This window comes from Paramacrobiotus metropolitanus, unplaced genomic scaffold, assembly GCF_019649055.1.
Source record: "Paramacrobiotus metropolitanus isolate TYO unplaced genomic scaffold, Prichtersi_v1.0 Parri_scaffold0000028, whole genome shotgun sequence".
Lineage (NCBI taxonomy): Eukaryota > Metazoa > Tardigrada > Eutardigrada > Parachela > Macrobiotidae > Paramacrobiotus > Paramacrobiotus metropolitanus.
This window is the reverse complement of record NW_026570248.1, coordinates 1247884-1263603: the sequence shown is the minus strand read 5'-3', so window position 1 is coordinate 1263603 and position 15720 is coordinate 1247884. Positions and strand designations below refer to the sequence as shown.

The window sequence follows — 15720 nt, the reverse complement described above, 5'->3', positions numbered from 1 at the left end:
AACAAGCCGCTTTAAGAGACCGATAATTCAATGCATTTATTCAGGAGCGACTGCGGCATTGCGGTGACTGTGGAGCGCGCGTTTATCCAAGCCGTTTGCTACTTGTCATCCATGATCTCCTATTCTGCTGTACTATATATGTAACACAGTGTATATACTTCTCTCCATATATATGCGCCGGGCTTTTGGGAAACGGCAATTCTGGCTGTGGGGCAGTCATTGCGCGCAATTCACCCACCACAAACTGCAGTATTATTCGTTGTATAAAGAATGAGTTAGTGGCCTATAACTAGAAGGTCGTTTTAGAGCAACTTATATATTGATTGTCATCAAATGTTCTTCCTCCGTTTCCCACCGATAAATTCCCAGTTGCTTCTATTCTCTCCATTGCCACTCTAGGCGCGCGCACAGGCTTCTCTCCACTAAATCCCCCCTTTTACAACTGTGCTTTTTTCCATTTGGCCGTCGGCAATCTGTCAGTGCCAATTTTCCTTTACCCGAAAACTTTGTGTGCAGAGACGGCTCTGTTTTATGCCGGCTAGCTTAAATGCTTCAGTCCCTATACGCATACGTTGAGCCGGATCATGTTATACCTGCACCGTATCCCGCAGCGTCATGTTATCAAAATGTTCCTTTAATCAGTATTAGATGATTTTGTACTTTTGTACCGTTTTTCTACAGTGCCGTGCACTGTTGCGTGAAGTGGGTTGATGGGAAAGCTAGCAGCTTCCGTGCCGCACTCTGAGCGCCGCACACTGTGCAGTACAATACATTACCCGCCGAAACCGTCCGTTGCCTAATGCTCATCCCTAATGAACGCCTTGATGTTTGGAATTATAGTTTGTGTTTGGCTAACAGAACCAGGTAGCGATGGTAAAGCTAATGTTAGCACAAACACAATGTTTTTTACCTACTTGACACTGCAAACGTGCGGAATCCGTTTTTCTGAGTGTGTAGCGACAAGATTTGCCGTTACATAAGCGTATCATGAATAATGCTCACATCCGGCGATATATGTTGCTCAATTACATATGTACACCGCATTGTAAGATAACCATCAATATCGATATCAATATCGACAATTGGCCATCGATAATATTTTATTGCTACTTGTATCCAGCCATGTCCTGTCTATTAGCAAATTACAAAGGACGCATTGCAAAGTTGCCGCTCATCCCACTGTACTCGTGTAAACCGCGGCTTTTGTTATTCTCACTACGGATAATTTTTCCATGGATGGTCAATTCGGTCAGTGTATTTGTGTTATTGTGTTTATAGTTTGTGGGAAATGCCTAGCCGAACACTGTCACCAGAGCGAGCTAACGCAATGTATGGAGCACGTGAAACCCATAATGCAGAATGCTACAATAGGGTTCGCAGCTAACGCCGAACAGCTGAACACAGTCTGCAAGTAAGTTATAATAGTCTGCCCTTATAAAATTGGTTTTAATACCGCTATATCTAGATGTACTTCTGATGCTACTGGTGCAACGATTTGAACAACTTAATAAATTTTGTTGCGGACGATGAAACAATAACAGCCTGAACTTTTTCAGTTATTCATTTACAAACCCTTCCGTTTACAGGCTGGAAATGGTTTATTCTGTAGACTGTAGTCGCGTAAATTTTAGATAATTCTTTTACATAATTAATGGTAAGTGAATAGTTACAGAGATACCGATATATATGTACTGTAGGCAGCGCGTCATTCCAATAAACTGTTAACGTTACAATGACAAAGAAGATCATCTGTTAATAACAGATTTGTGAACTGTCTGCTACATAACGTTAATTTAAAATGGCAACTCGCTCGGCCAACTTGTTCTTCATAGCAAAGCAAAGTAGACACTAATTATAGTCTATACTGTGAAAAGCGTTAGCTGGAAGTGCATGTACCTGCACGAATACAAAGACTTCCTGGTAAAGCACCGTGAAAATAAAATTGTATACATAACGGTGTTTTTAGGACCCCCAGAAGCGTACTTCAATTTTATATATAACATCAGTTATCCATACATACTAACATCTCCATTCACTTCAAAATATGTATAACATTATAATATATAACATTTTATATATAACATAGATAACAATTTTATATATAATATGTAGCGTACTTCAAATTATTAGTGTTCATTACACTGAATAACGCCTCCTAATATAAGGATTGAGCAATAACAGTTTGCGTGCAGATCGTATGATTATATACAGGTATACATGTTGCGTAGTGCATTCAACACAGACAAACTGGGGAGACAAACATTACTCCAGTATAGTAACTTGGTGATCTTGTTGATGGAGAGTAGCTCTTTCGATTTTGTTTGAGCCATTTGCGCCCGTCGCATGCCCAATTATAATAACGCAGAAGGCTGCATTATTAATAATAAAAGCCACATTCTAATGTGCAGGTTGTTCAATCAAGGAATGGAGTGCATTGACAGATTTGTAGCAAAATGTTTCCAAGAGTCTCAGAGGATTTTATTCAAGGAGAATATGGCAGGCGTCGAGGAAGTTATGAAGCGATTATGCACTGATGGCGAATATCGTAAAGGTAAGCGAATGGCATATATGCACAGCGCGGTACGCATAAGGACAAAGTGCATCTCCACATTGATTCTCCCAAATCTTTCATTTCCGCCCGGCAAGTACAATCACTTGTACTGATTGCTGTTTGCATAAAAGCGTCCAGTTGGGGATTTCTAATCCATTTGTCACGTCAAAATCAACTTCAAACTCGTCACTATTACGTGTGTAGATGATCTCAACGCCCTGTAATTCTTTGGCGGTGATTTGTGTGCTGTGTTGCTGTCTTGGTAATATTCCTGCTTGCAGAGTACCTGCAACATGCTGATTGCTTTCGGAGTGTCGCTCCGCAGTATGAGGAATGTGGTGGCGCTTTCCGCACTTCCGTTGGAACAATAAATCAAAACCGGGCCACCGAAACCCAGGATAAGCTATCGCAGATGTGTGGGTAAGCTTAACTGTTGATGCCCTAACGCCGGCACTGAATGGGATGCCGGTTGTGTGCGGTGCCGCTGGATTTCTTCCTCGATTTAGTAACTATCGATAGCTATCTTTGTACACTTGTCGGCAGCAACCGGATCAGCTCCTGTTTCTCCTCAATAAGGCAAATTTACCCATTTGATACGTTTACACCATAAAAGCTAACTAGTTTCATTGCTGATCCAGAGTCTGAGTTACTGGCATTTGCGGCATAAAACGATATATAGCGGCCAGCTTTATGGACAGCGAAGCAAATTGCAAAATAGCACGTTTTAAAAGCTTGTGAACGATATCTGAATATTTACTCAGTGATTATATTGGTACATTTTTTCCATTTCAAACATTCCTTTATACTTTTTTACGTATTGAAATGTGTAATAAGAGAACATTTATAATTAGCACTTTTAGAGTAGTAACTAGTATCATATATTCTTCCAATATGTACTAATACCAAAAACACCATAATTGCAGGGTTGCCATACATAAGCATTATAATTTAGGCAATGATGTCGGCACAGACATTCTTATAAAGATTTATTATAAAGGTTGAAAACATCGTTCTAATTATAACGCATTTGTACTAGATAAGAAAATGACAAAAAAATACACCCATGCTGCAATTAATTGCCAACAGCAATATTCATCGTCGCTAATCGCCAAACATCCAGTATTTTTTCATTACGCGATTGACGCGACTTTTTATGTATCGCACTGAAGAGAAGAAAAGTTAATGAGTATTATGTAAAAATGTATAAATAACTTGAGACGGATTATTACATGCGTTTCGATCTGTAGTAAGTGCACCAGCTAATCCGGATGTTTCGGTTGACTTACACAAACGATATATTTATGTGGTATCTTCGACAGAGCACTGCATCGATTTCTGGAGTGTGCATATGGTCTGACATCTCAACATTGCGGCGAGAACGGCAAGAGCGCATCCGAATTTCTGCGGACGTACACGGAAAAGGCCGTTGGCTCTCTGATTACATCAACTTGCAGGAAGTTCCCCGCTGGGAATAAACTGACCAATTCGAATAATCGCGTTGTGGAGATTGATGAGGAGGATGGATTGCGCGAGGTCAGCCTGCAGGACGATCTGACAACCGTCCTCATCAGCACCACCACGACGATGCGGCCCACGCGGCCATCACGGGGCGGCGGTGGTCAGGGAAAAGGCTCGAAAAAGGGCGAAGGTCGTTCGCGGAGTAAGGCCACACCGCCCCATCGTGGGGCGGGCGTTACACCCGCCGGCAGTCTGCAGGGCACTGCCGCTTCCGGTACCCGTGGCGGTGCAGCAGGTGTACAAATTGTTACTTCCGGTTTCAAAGTTTTTTTATTAATATGGTGCGCTTTATGGCATTTGAGAATCTTTTCGTCTTGGCCTTTTGGACACGTTTTTTGTTAGATCCCTTTGTGGAAACTGGAATTTATCTGATGGTATTCCCATTTCCGGTAAATTTAAGCTATTCGTGCTGGCGATTCCGTTAAGTTGTTTGAGAATGCGATTTTGCTGTACGAAACCAAAGAAAGAGGCAGTGGATAAATAATAAAAAAAACAATGTGATTCGCCGCGTATGTTTTTCCTGAGATTTCGTTTAAAATATTCGTCCGGGAGTAATCCTAATTTTCCTTAGGAAATTTTAATTATCGCCTATTCTGATCGAAAATTGTTCGAGAATATACCGGCATGGCAAACTCAACACAAAACTTTATTTTTCAAAAAATGGATAATCCGGTCGCAAATTACATGCCTCCATTTGTCATAAAATGGTTTTCGTTGACAGCCGTCGCTATTGCTGCGGCATTAACGTTACACTGGTGGCATTTTTATTAATGACGTGGATCAGGGTTGTCAGTTTTTTTGCCTGACGACTCGCGCTGTGCTTAATTCGTCCAGCACAATTAAGTAATAGAACTGTTCCCAGAAGCATGCCACAGATACACAGCTACGAGTAGGATATGTGTAATATGCCGCGTAGTGCAGACGTGGTTTGTATGGTGGAAAAAGATCCAGCAGGGATCTCACCGCGGAATAATGAATCAGTCGCGCACTGGGGACTGGCAGCGGAAGTTTAATCTAATTGCTTGGAGGACATGTGGTTAGCCTATCGTACTCCTGACCTTTGACTTCATCAACGAGATAGTTAAGAATCCCTGGCCATAATCGACTCGGAAAGCACTAATCAATCAATTGTAAGCGATGCTGAACAATTTCCTGCTTGACAAATGCTGCAACCTACATAATTGAAAAATTGTTAGAACGCGCTTTGTTTTGACCGGCGCCCAGAGTGCAGCGGGGACATATTTCCATTTGTACAAAGAAAGTAGCCGAATTCATGCGCACAGTATACGCATATAGTGCATGCACACACAGGCCGGCAAATGCAATCGATTATATTGACGAGAATATAAGCCGTTAATGACCTTTTTCAAACGCAAATCGGATTGACTATGGAATCAAATCAGTGAAAACCTGTCCGAAATTGTTAGATATGGCACAGAATGGTGCAACATGTCAAAAGCCTTTATCGGGTCCGCTAATCTGCAATTAAGCTCATTATTGATTTCTACACCAGACGATGGTGATTACGCTTTTGACACGATGTCGAGCATGAAGCGCAGGACCACAATAAAACATTTACTAAAACTTATAAGCCGTATTGATACATGCCTCAAGTAGCGGCTACTGTTAGTTAGAAATAAATCTTATGAATTTCCTGCTCCACATAGTGACCATTAGTCATGATTATTTTTGCTAACTTGAAAGCTTTTGTAATCACCTTAAGTTTTAATACTTACCGACCACAATGAATTCCGACCTGTTTTACTCTGTCCTCGAACAGGGGTTTAAAAACTATTATATACTAGTAATAATTTGACAAAATTTATCCGCCACCTGTACTACTTATAATTTTACTGTTTAGAACAACGTTCAGTCTTTCGTCACTAATGATCGACAGTTATAATTAGTATCGGTACATGGGCGGCTACTACGTACGGCTTCCACAAAATATTCATTCGCTAAATTAATCTCCAACCACATTTTGACTTTAAATTTAGTATATGAATCGTTTCGCAAACTAAGTACTTACTCGCATTGTAAATAACCGGAAACGGAAGCTCAAGTTCAGAATTTAAGCGTATACCAGTATTGCTTGGAAACTGGATGCAAGTCCATCCAAAGGACATCTGGTCTGAACCAGAATAAGTAATTCATTAGTTGTTGAAGTACTATTACGTACACTGGAACTGAATTAATAACGCTAACTATTATTATTGTTCTACTTAGAAAGTCCTAATTCTGACTTCTCTGCAACGTTAACGTTTTCTGGACTACAGCAATGTCTCGAAGCGCCGTGTGTTCACGATCGCGTTCAACATCCCGGGTTTCGGTAGGCAAATTTACGAACATGTGCCATATCAGTACGTGTCAAGCGCTAAATTCCGGTTTTTGATACCATGTAAAGGAACATTGTTTTACACATAGCGCCGTCTACGCAAACTTCCGCATCGAATGAACGGGAAAAGGAGCCGATCAAACCGCAGTCGCCGATCGGCATCGCGTAAGGTCAGTCATGTTTAGATGAACCACCAACCAAAACGTCACAGATTATCTACCTATAAATTTTTTAAAAATCTATACAATACAAAGATGCGCGTAAAGATACATAACTGAAATGATGTTCTACGGTAGACGTTTATTATAAAATACGTAATTTGGCACCAATGGCGCAGCGAGTAGTGCTAACACTCCTTGTTTTTAATTTCGATGTGGCCTGCATTGATGCATGTACGTATTTAGCTAACCGCGCTAATTTAAATTTCAGAGCAGTCGATGTGGAAGTAAGCGAGCATCCAGAAGTAAATCCAGAAACAAATCTCGGAGTTGCAGCCGGCCGAAACAAAGCAAAATGTCGATCGAAGCGCCGCAAGAGCACAAAACAGATCGACTACGTAAATTGAAAGAAGTGAAAATGGCGAAGGATCTGGGAACGCGCTATGTAATTGAGAAATTGCCAGACTGCAGAAAGCATTAATGTTAAAAGCGGTACTAGTCATCTGATGGCGGTCTCGTTGCAGCGCATCGGTGGAGGAGGACGTCGAAAAACAAGAAAACCTTGCAAATAATTTATCTGGCACTCAGATCTGATCTGGCAAATTATTAGCGCAGATCGTACTGGTCAGTTGCACTCTGGTCAGTACTGGTACTGGTATCGTACTGGTCAGTAATCGTACTGGTCAGTCAGTTGCAGTTACTATGTACATATCACAACAAACCGTGTCCCCGTATCATCCAACTACATATGATAAAACTGCCAAAGAGAAACAACAAAATAATTCTTAAAAAAATCAAATTTTATACACTCAGATAATTGGTCTCAAGTCAATTTCAAACTAAGGCATCTAAGTAATGACTGGACATGGCTTTAACTTTTCGTAAACGCCTAAAAAAATAAAACCGCCAACGGAAATCCACGTCACCCGAGGCACTACACCAGAAAACAACCTAAAAACATAAATCGTCACTTGGAAAACAGGTAACAAGTTCTTTGCGCCGATCTTTGTGCAGTTACCCTTTCCACCCTTCGCGACTCCAAATATCTCGAAGAACTAAAGCAACATCTCCTCTGGCTTGGACAGACTGGCGCTAATAACACGAATGCAAGCACTTATATGCTCCGCTATTTAGGTAGAGTTTTTAAAACATACAGTACGTTATTGTACGTAAACAATTTATCAGCGGTTTAAGCTTTTGTCTTATACTGTAATGTGCAAAATGTCAACCAAGTTCAGGCAAACGTTAACGAACACTAGTTTTACAGTAATTAAAACTTAATATACCATACAGTGCCAAGGGACTACGATTACTGTGGATTACCGATTTATAAAAGATTCTGCTGGATCGAAGAGTCGAATCGTTAGTAAAATTATGGTAAAATAAAATTGTTAGTCCCACGTTCTTACCGCACACAAAGTTAGAATCAACGAGTTAACGCTGATCTGTGACCACCTCGGCCAGTACATTCACTGCTTAGTCGGAGCGTATCCCTTACCTCGGCTAACATTATTCTGGTTTTGGCGACATCTAAAGGAGTGGTTGCTGCCGCTGCCACTGCACCGGCTACGCTGCCGCACACGGCTGACTGCCAGGCAAATATATCCTGTTCTTGCCTCGACTGAACGTATCCCTGGAACAGCATCCAGATTCAGAATCGGTACCATGAACGTACCTTTTGCATTTCATACTTTTAAAAATTCCCAGAGGGGAAATTGAATGACGGAAAAAGGAATTTCTCGAAGAACCGTGCTTCTATATCCTCTGTATAAGCCACGAAATCCCTGTGGACAAAAAATCGCGTTAACGAAACTATTGTATCTTCCCACGACAGCGCAAGGGCTGCTTTTTATTATACTATTGTCGGTCAATAGAAACCGGTTTATAACTTTTATTTCCTAGAAACAGAATACAAGCATTTATTTGTTTTACCGTGTTTATTAATAAAAAATATGAACGTACCTCCGTGCGCATCGTGCCTCGCAATACTTCAAAACTAGATAACTGAGAAGCCTGGGTCCTTTGTTTCGTAACTTCAACTGGTACACGTATGAGGCAGGCCATCTGTAAAATTGAGCATATTTTGATAAGAAGCGTAAAGCGTTCACCATTAAAAAAAACAAATGAATGAAGAAAATTAAACTAATATTTTCCCACACCGATCCGGTAACCTCACATAGAATACCGATGAATTTACAGTACTATTAAATTTACACCCAATATAAATACTCGTATGCGCCGGAATAATCTTCAGTTACTTTTATCCGAAAAAGGAATCAGATTTACCACTTCCCCGACCATAGCTGCCAGCATATGACCTAAGGGTTCGGATTTCTGTGAAGGGCCAAATATCTTACTTGCTCCCCGTTTCGTAGCTTCATAGGAGCAAAAAAACAATGCAGCTGAAAAAAAGAGCAAGTAACGGTTAGTAATCACTAATCACTGTAAGCTAAAAATTACTCGCATGCACTTACAATAATTACTGAATAATGTACCACTCGTACTCGATACTCGAAGTCTATCACTTAATTTAAAGACTTCATACCAGTTGGTGCCGATCCCACTATAACAGGAGTTATTCCGGCATAAATCCGGCGAAAACCTCCAGCATACCAAAATCCCTGTGCACTCTGTAATCGCGTTTTAACGGTGTCCAGTGGAAAGAGCGACAGGTCCACAGCCGTTCCAGCGGCTGCGCCAGCCTACCAAAATTGCCAGTCAACAGATTTCAGTGCTTTGAAATAAGTTTGAATGGACCGTTACAGGTATGAACGTACTAAAAAAACCTGCGCAACTTGGCTTCGCCAGAATGATTAAGTCATTAAGATCACGGCTGCTTACCACGAGTGATGATACTAGATAGCTCGACATAACGAAGAAATCTGTGTTGAAATCCAGTGTTCACTTTATACATAATACATTCCAGTTTAACCATCCATTTGTGGAATCCAAAAGTGATTAATTAACAAAGTCAACGAAACCGTTCATCGTTCTGAAATTAAAAATGATTTTTTCTCAAATTTCATGCAAACATCACTCCGGCAGTGGTATCCGGCTTTCAAATCTAAAATCTCGACTGATGTCGAAATCAAAACAAATGGTAGCAACCCCCTCGAAAGGTATTTACGTTGGTTGCAAGTGTTCTTCCCAAAATTTCTTCCCAAACGTATCTGTACATACAGCATACGCCATACATTGTACGTATTAAGATCTTCTTTAACGATAAAATATACTGTACAGTCTGTACTTATCTATAATATTATAACCCTTTATTAGATTTACATCTTGAAGGCTGAAGTATTTGAATTATTATTTCAGTGATATTCGTGATTCTTTCGTGGTGAGTATCGGAAAAACCTATAGAAGTTTTCTGTCATCTGCCATTAGCATAACTGGAAGATTGTGAAAGCGGAAAAGTTAATGTGGTTATTGTGAGTGTTACGCAGTTACTGTTAAGTATCTCGCTTTAAGTGTACTGTAGAAGTATTGATGCTGGTTTTAATCTAAGCGTGGTCTTCGCCTCATTTATACAGAGAATCCAAGTTGAAAAACCCCGCTAGCAAACTGGATTCCCAAACCGAAGTGCCTTCGGAAACTGCATCCGCCAGCAGTATGTCTTCCCCGAGCACCAGCTCCAGCATTGCACCTGAAGGTTGGCTGGATGATAGAATGCTGAATGCAGTGCTGCATGATCAGCGTGAAATGCTGGCCAAACTGGAGAAGGCCAACGAAACCCTGGACACGTGCAACACCTTGAGCCATCAGCGTATCGACGCGTACGCTACTGACTTCAAACACCACGTCAAGCTCTTATTGGAAATGAAGAAAGATCTCGAGTCATTGTATAAACGGTTAAGAATTGTCCAAACCAAAGTCTCCAAACTGTATCCAGCTAACTACGCGGATGCAGTCAGTAAAGCGGAAATGCACGAAATAGAGGAAGACGAGAATGACTGATTTTAATTACATTTTGGCCGTCCTGGAATTTTGTACGCGCAGTCTGTTGTTTCCGTTTTCCTGGATGTTCATGACCTGCAGTTTGGATTTTGTTTGGTTTTATGCGTCCATTTGCAGTTGATTTGCAACCATATTGATCTCGTCACAGTTTCTGTTTTGTTTAAGTTTCATTTTTTAGATTAACTTTTCAACTGTAAAGTCATTTTTCGTTTGCCATGATACCGGTATCCATAATTTTTATAAACCTAATTTTACCCGTGACGCGTTATTTCCATTTTGGCAGTTTAATTTCCAATTTGTTGTTGTGTATCGGGTTTTCACAATCAGTGTAAAGTACCCTATAAGAAAGAAGTACAGTATCAATGGATAATTGTATAATCTGGTCGTTTCGCTTAGAATATTTCTGTTTCACCACCACTTGTTTCAAATTGACGTCGACAACTTGACATTAATTAACTTTTAAATAGCTAAAGTACGAGACTACGAGTACAGTAAAAAAATCATTTGTGTCGTGACACCTTGTTAGTTTTAAAAACTGCTGAAGTTTTCTGTAATTTCTATTAGGCTGGCTTGTTAATTTAATTTAACTTATATCAGTGAGGGTAAAAAAATAGCATGACAACTAGTAGACCCCGCGCAAACTGCGCGGAATAAATCAGTGGTAGATTAAAATGCAAAAAATATATAAGCTCATCGTTATTCATGACTTCTAAGATACGTACATTTGTCAAATTCAGATATATTCTACGCTTCGTTGGATTCATTCATGCTTAGAAATTTAAAAATTTAAAATTTTGCATAATTCAAAATAAGGTGCTGCTGCTGTACTCGTAGTCGTAGCTGGGTTCACTGTTTTACCGAAAATTCTATTTTGATCTTTCTGTGTTAACATTTTCCCGTTCGGTACACTGCAGAGAAAACCGTAATATACTTCAAAACTTGCCGTTTATACAATATGTGCTGTTTTATAGAAGTTCCTTTGAGTATTTTTCTTTATCAGTCTGCTATTTGAATTGTAAAATATTGCCCGTTGTTATGTATTAGAATTTTGGCCAGCCAGTGCAGCCACACTTATCAAGTCATTAACATACTTCCAGTCATGGGTTTTTTTAAATTTCAGTTTGTCCGGTAACAATGCGCAGATCGCAGCACTCACGACGCAGTGTCTGATTGTGTCTCGCTTATTATTTTATGACTCGTATGAGTCCTATCTGTATTCAGTGTATTGTACCGGAGCTCGGGGTCACCTGCGGCTTCGCCTTCTGTTACAATAGCGTCGTTTCACAAATTCACAATAGCGTCGTGAATAATATTTAAATTAACTAATTAATTAATTAATAATAATCATTAAATTTCACAGCAGCGTCGTGAATAATTTGCACTTCCGCTACTTTAGCACCACATTCTAACACAACCGCGTAAAATCCATACTACGGTGCCACCGTAGTAATGGATTTCACGCGGTTGTACGGTAAAGCAACGGCAACCAACGGCAAAAAAACACAGCCGTACTTTGCTATTGCTTTATTCGGCTAGTTGTTTCGAAAACGGCTCGGTTTACATGTTCAGCAATGCATTAATCAGGTGACAGACAGAACATTCTGTGCAAAGTACGGTAATTCATTCACGCAGAGTTACAATGGAGGCTATAACACTGCCAAAGACAGATCGTATGCAGCAGCTCGCAAACGCGAGCGCCAGCTTTATTTTAACGCGCATCGGCGCTAACCGGCTCGGGCAGAGCAAGACGTTCAACAGAACCAGACTAAGAGAATTCTAAACAGGTAGACAGCAAGCACATCTCTAGGGAAGGCGCCAATCCTCTGCTTCGACTGATCTCCCTGTCTACTTCCATTTGGCACGATTGGTGCTGCGGACATCACAGGCCTTTCAGTCCAAGCCGTTACTGAGTAGCCAGGGTGGTATTGTGATCCTCCATCTCCCGTGCCCGTCTCCTTGGTGGTATTGCTGCCTCAGCCAAGCACTTCGCACACAGGCCTTGCGGGCCGTGCACTCGCAGCCTGAACTCAGAGTGGTCACCCATCTAAGTCCAAACCGCGCTCGATGTAGACTATCTTTCAAAACCCGAAGGTTTATCCATCTAGCCACAACGAGTGTGCTCATAACGGCACGCGCACCCGACCTTGGAGGCGCTACAATAAACGCGTTCTTCCCTCGTATGGGAACAATGCGTTCATTGGCTGTGATCACAACCAATAGAAATTGCGAAATGGGCTCATTACACTACCGTCTAGGCGCTACTAATTAGGTGCTACTAAATACTTTAATGAATTCGCGTTTGCAACCATCACATTACCGTCTAGACGCTACCAATTAGGTGCTACTAAATAGTTTAATAAATTCGCGTTTGCAATGCGAATTTCGTCTAGGTGCTACTAATTAGACGCTATTAATATTTTATTGCAAATTGCAATGCACGTGCAATATATGTAGGTGCTACTGATTAGGTGCTACAAATATTTCTAGGTTATTTCTAGCCACGTGTAAGTTATGTCTAGGTGCTACTAATTTGGTGTTCTGATATTTTATAGTAATGCGATGTAGGTCATGTCTAGGTGCTACTAAATAGGTGCTAGTAATATTTTATTGCAGTGCAGTATATCTAGGTGCTACTAAATTTTTTAATAGCAACGCGATATGAGGTTAGGTGCTACTAATTAGGCGCTACTAAATATTTTAGTATAATCGAGCCGTGTAATCCGGTATTTCACAATTTTCATTGGTTGTGATGTTAAATTATCACAGCCAATGAGGGCGTTGTTCCCATACGAGGGAAGAACGCGTGCTCGAAAAACAAACCGCTGCCGCACCACCACCGCGGGCTTGTTTGAGCTGAATCAAACATCAAAACACGGAACTGATAAGTACTTACTGTACAAGAGCGACTTATGGTTAGAGATAGAGGGCAAGATATCTTAGAGCGTCACTTTGACTTGTTACTCGTATTTCAATGTTAATTAACTCGTAATAAATATAAAATTTTAGTTTTGCGCTGAGCCTCTATTTCGGATAGTTTTGATTGTAAAATCTATAAAGCGGAAGGTAGCAGGGAAGTTGGAAATATGGAAGAGCAGCTGCCGCATGGATGGGTTAAAAGTGTGAGCCGATCCACAGGTACGGCATTTTGTAATACTAATTTGGTATAAGTACTCCTGCCTTACTCTGGCAGTCGTAGATTTTCTGTGCTTGCTCATGTGCTTTTGCATATATTTAACACCATACGTAGCAAGATTTTGTGTAATGGTCGCAGATTTGCTGGTCATTAGTGTTTGTATTCGCTTCGCAGGTAAACCTTACTATTTCAACGCAACTACTAACGAAAGTCGCTGGGAACCTCCTCCAGGTACCACAAGCCGCGGTTCTGGCGATGGTGGTAATGCAGTGCCGAACAAGGTGCGAGCGTCGCATATTTTGGTGAAGCATCGAGAATCGCGAAGGCCTTCGTCATGGCGTGAAAGTAATATCACCAGGAGCAAGGAAGAAGCTCTTCAGATTGTGCGAGGTATGCTTTATTCTGCTGTTAACAGTTAACTTTGGACTTTTCATTTATCTATTAGAGTAAAAACTTTTTATGAATGTTTGAATGCTTGGGAAGAGGGACCATGCCTTTCTTATAATTATCTGCTGATATATATTTCACATGATTGTTAGCTAAGCTTGTTTTAGAAAATTAAGCGTGAACCCTTACAATGCAAAAAATCACAATACTGCTATGCTCGATACTGCTGCGATACTATACTATAATACTGCTGCTAGGTTTAAAGCGTACTTCTTAATATCTTTAATAATAACTCCTTAGGTTATCTTGCACAAATCCAAAATGGATCGGATTTTGCCGAGCTGGCGCGCAAGTTCAGCGACTGCAGCTCGGCCCAAAAAGGTGGCGACCTGGGCGAATTCGGGCGGGGTCAGATGCAAAAAGTAAGCAAGAGCCTGCATGAAAAGCGTTGTAGTAAATACCAGAATGATTTTCTGTGCAGGCTTTCGAGGACACGGCTTTTGGTTTGAATATTGGAGAAATCAGTGAACCGTTCTACTCAGACTCCGGAGCACATATCGTAAAGCGAACCGGATAACCGTAAATTTGTTTTTCACTTGCTGTTTCTTGCATCTCTGGATTTTGAATTTTTTAATCTGGTATCATGGGATTGGGGACGAAGGTGTGTGCTACTGCTAACTGCCAACATTTCGGACTACAGAGCAGCTTACTTTCTAAGGGAATCTGGAATAACGTAAAATTTCTTTCTTGCACCATTGCGTCTGGACTCTATCTGTACCAGACTTTGCCCATTTTCGCTTTTTCCACTTTCATCTCACCTCCATCTCCACCGTCTAATTCCCACCCCAGCCCACTCCCGGCTACACAAATTTTCAGCCCATCTCACCTTTGCGATCTCATCTCCACCCCCATTTTTTAGAGGCTGAACAAAGCTAATTTTGCAGGGTTTCCGCATACGACAGAGCCACCAGCGAAAAAAAATTTGGTTTTGTAGGAAAATATGCTCACTTATTGATAAAATCCGCGCGGAGCGCGGAAAATTTTCTGTTTTTGGAGCTCGTATGGTGAATTTTTACGTGCTCCAAGCCTGAAAAACCGGTTAAAATATCAACTTTTCCTGTTTTTATTTGTTTCTTGGTCCCATCCCATCTTTCAACAATCCCAGCCCATCTCACCTCATCTGCGGCTCTTTCCCATCTCATCCTCATTTTCACCTAAAAGATGAGATGGGATGGGAAAAATGGGGAAAATTTCACCTCACCCAAAAGATGGGCAAAGTCTGATCTGTACTACCATAGTACCTATCATCTGTATAATCAAAGTTATCCACAAGAAATATATGCTGCTAGCCTGCTACTCTGTAACGAAATGTATTTGATTAGCAATGTATTTTCTTCCGATGTTGCATTCCTTTTGGAGAACTTCGGGGATTCTGGAGTACTATTCAGTAGGGTTGGAATATTGCTTATTTTACCCAATTACACTTATAAGATAAGAATAATAATATTTCGAAACACTGGCAGTTATTCAAGTTTCGGCAGCCGGTATTTTCACCATATGTACTAGTACTTACTAGATCTCTGGTTATTATGACGTGATTACAACTGTCGAATGGACATTGCGTGAGATTTTAGGCCATATTATAAGTGACCCAGACCAGTCAACATACTGGACACCGGTG

General features: G+C 40.8%; 4 protein-coding genes and 1 long non-coding RNA gene across 7 annotated transcripts; 4 read left to right on the top strand and 1 right to left on the bottom strand.

The window, feature by feature from the left end:
• The first annotated feature begins 213 nt into the window (after positions 1-213).
• Positions 214-4411, top strand: LOC129588089 (uncharacterized). The gene is made up of 5 exons (XM_055482139.1): positions 214-864; positions 1279-1411; positions 2409-2551; positions 2833-2971; positions 3871-4411. The coding sequence occupies exons 1-5, from the start codon at positions 813-815 to the stop codon at positions 4409-4411; spliced, it is 1008 nt and encodes a 335-aa protein (XP_055338114.1). The 5' UTR covers positions 214-812.
• A 1779-nt stretch (positions 4412-6190) lies between these two features.
• Positions 6191-7288, top strand: LOC129588180 (uncharacterized). The gene is made up of 4 exons (XR_008690447.1): positions 6191-6398; positions 6494-6574; positions 6834-7007; positions 7087-7288. It is a non-coding gene; the product is annotated as an uncharacterized LOC129588180 (long non-coding RNA).
• Positions 7289-7372: 84 nt separating this feature from the next.
• LOC129588100 (S-adenosylmethionine mitochondrial carrier protein-like) lies at positions 7373-9645 on the bottom strand. The gene is made up of 8 exons (XM_055482163.1): positions 9404-9645; positions 9108-9264; positions 8849-8964; positions 8525-8626; positions 8254-8346; positions 8061-8195; positions 7581-7654; positions 7373-7513 (listed from the first exon to the last, which is right to left on the bottom strand). The coding sequence occupies exons 1-8, from the start codon at positions 9431-9433 to the stop codon at positions 7411-7413; spliced, it is 810 nt and encodes a 269-aa protein (XP_055338138.1). The 5' UTR covers positions 9434-9645; the 3' UTR covers positions 7373-7410.
• A 109-nt stretch (positions 9646-9754) lies between these two features.
• LOC129588101 (kxDL motif-containing protein CG10681-like) lies at positions 9755-10657 on the top strand. Of its 2 annotated transcripts, none has more exons than XR_008690444.1 (2): positions 9755-9902; positions 10096-10236. XR_008690444.1 is itself a non-coding variant. In XM_055482164.1 (2 exons), the coding sequence occupies exons 1-2, from the start codon at positions 9983-9985 to the stop codon at positions 10517-10519; spliced, it is 435 nt and encodes a 144-aa protein (XP_055338139.1). In that variant the 5' UTR covers positions 9889-9982; the 3' UTR covers positions 10520-10657. The 2 variants fall into 2 exon arrangements, 1 of the variants encoding a protein (XP_055338139.1); XM_055482164.1 differs by having other exon boundaries at positions 9889-9993; positions 10096-10657.
• A 2734-nt stretch (positions 10658-13391) lies between these two features.
• Positions 13392-14792, top strand: LOC129588050 (peptidyl-prolyl cis-trans isomerase NIMA-interacting 1-like). Of its 2 annotated transcripts, none has more exons than XM_055482073.1 (4): positions 13392-13654; positions 13884-14042; positions 14340-14461; positions 14521-14792. In XM_055482073.1, exons 1-4 carry the CDS (start codon positions 13603-13605, stop codon positions 14614-14616), a joined length of 429 nt encoding a protein of 142 aa, XP_055338048.1. In that variant the 5' UTR covers positions 13392-13602; the 3' UTR covers positions 14617-14792. The 2 variants fall into 2 exon arrangements, with proteins under 2 accessions (XP_055338048.1, XP_055338047.1); XM_055482072.1 differs by having other exon boundaries at positions 13827-14042.
• The last annotated feature ends 928 nt before the right edge of the window (positions 14793-15720 follow it).

Bases quoted from the DNA above. Each gene is read 5' to 3' on its own strand.
- LOC129588089 (XM_055482139.1), top strand. From the start codon at position 813: ATGAACGCCTTGATGTTTGGAATTATAGTTTGTGTTTGGCTAACAGAA. The intron at 1,412-2,408 runs GTAAGTTATAAT...TCTAATGTGCAG, and splicing joins CAGCTGAACACAGTCTGCAA to GTTGTTCAATCAAGGAATGG. The intron at 2,552-2,832 runs GTAAGCGAATGG...TCCTGCTTGCAG, and splicing joins TGATGGCGAATATCGTAAAG to AGTACCTGCAACATGCTGAT.
- LOC129588100 (XM_055482163.1), bottom strand. From the start codon at position 9,433: ATGTCGAGCTATCTAGTATCATCACTCGTG. The intron at 8,965-9,107 runs GTATGAAGTCTT...TCTTTTTTTCAG, and splicing joins AGTGGGATCGGCACCAACTG to CTGCATTGTTTTTTTGCTCC. The intron at 8,347-8,524 runs GTACGTTCATAT...TTTTGTCCACAG, and splicing joins GAGGCACGATGCGCACGGAG to GGATTTCGTGGCTTATACAG.
- LOC129588050 (XM_055482072.1), top strand. From the start codon at position 13,603: ATGGAAGAGCAGCTGCCGCATGGATGGGTTAAAAGTGTGAGCCGATCC. The intron at 13,655-13,826 runs GTACGGCATTTT...TTCGCTTCGCAG, and splicing joins AAGTGTGAGCCGATCCACAG to GTAAACCTTACTATTTCAAC. The intron at 14,043-14,339 runs GTATGCTTTATT...ATAACTCCTTAG, and splicing joins AGCTCTTCAGATTGTGCGAG to GTTATCTTGCACAAATCCAA.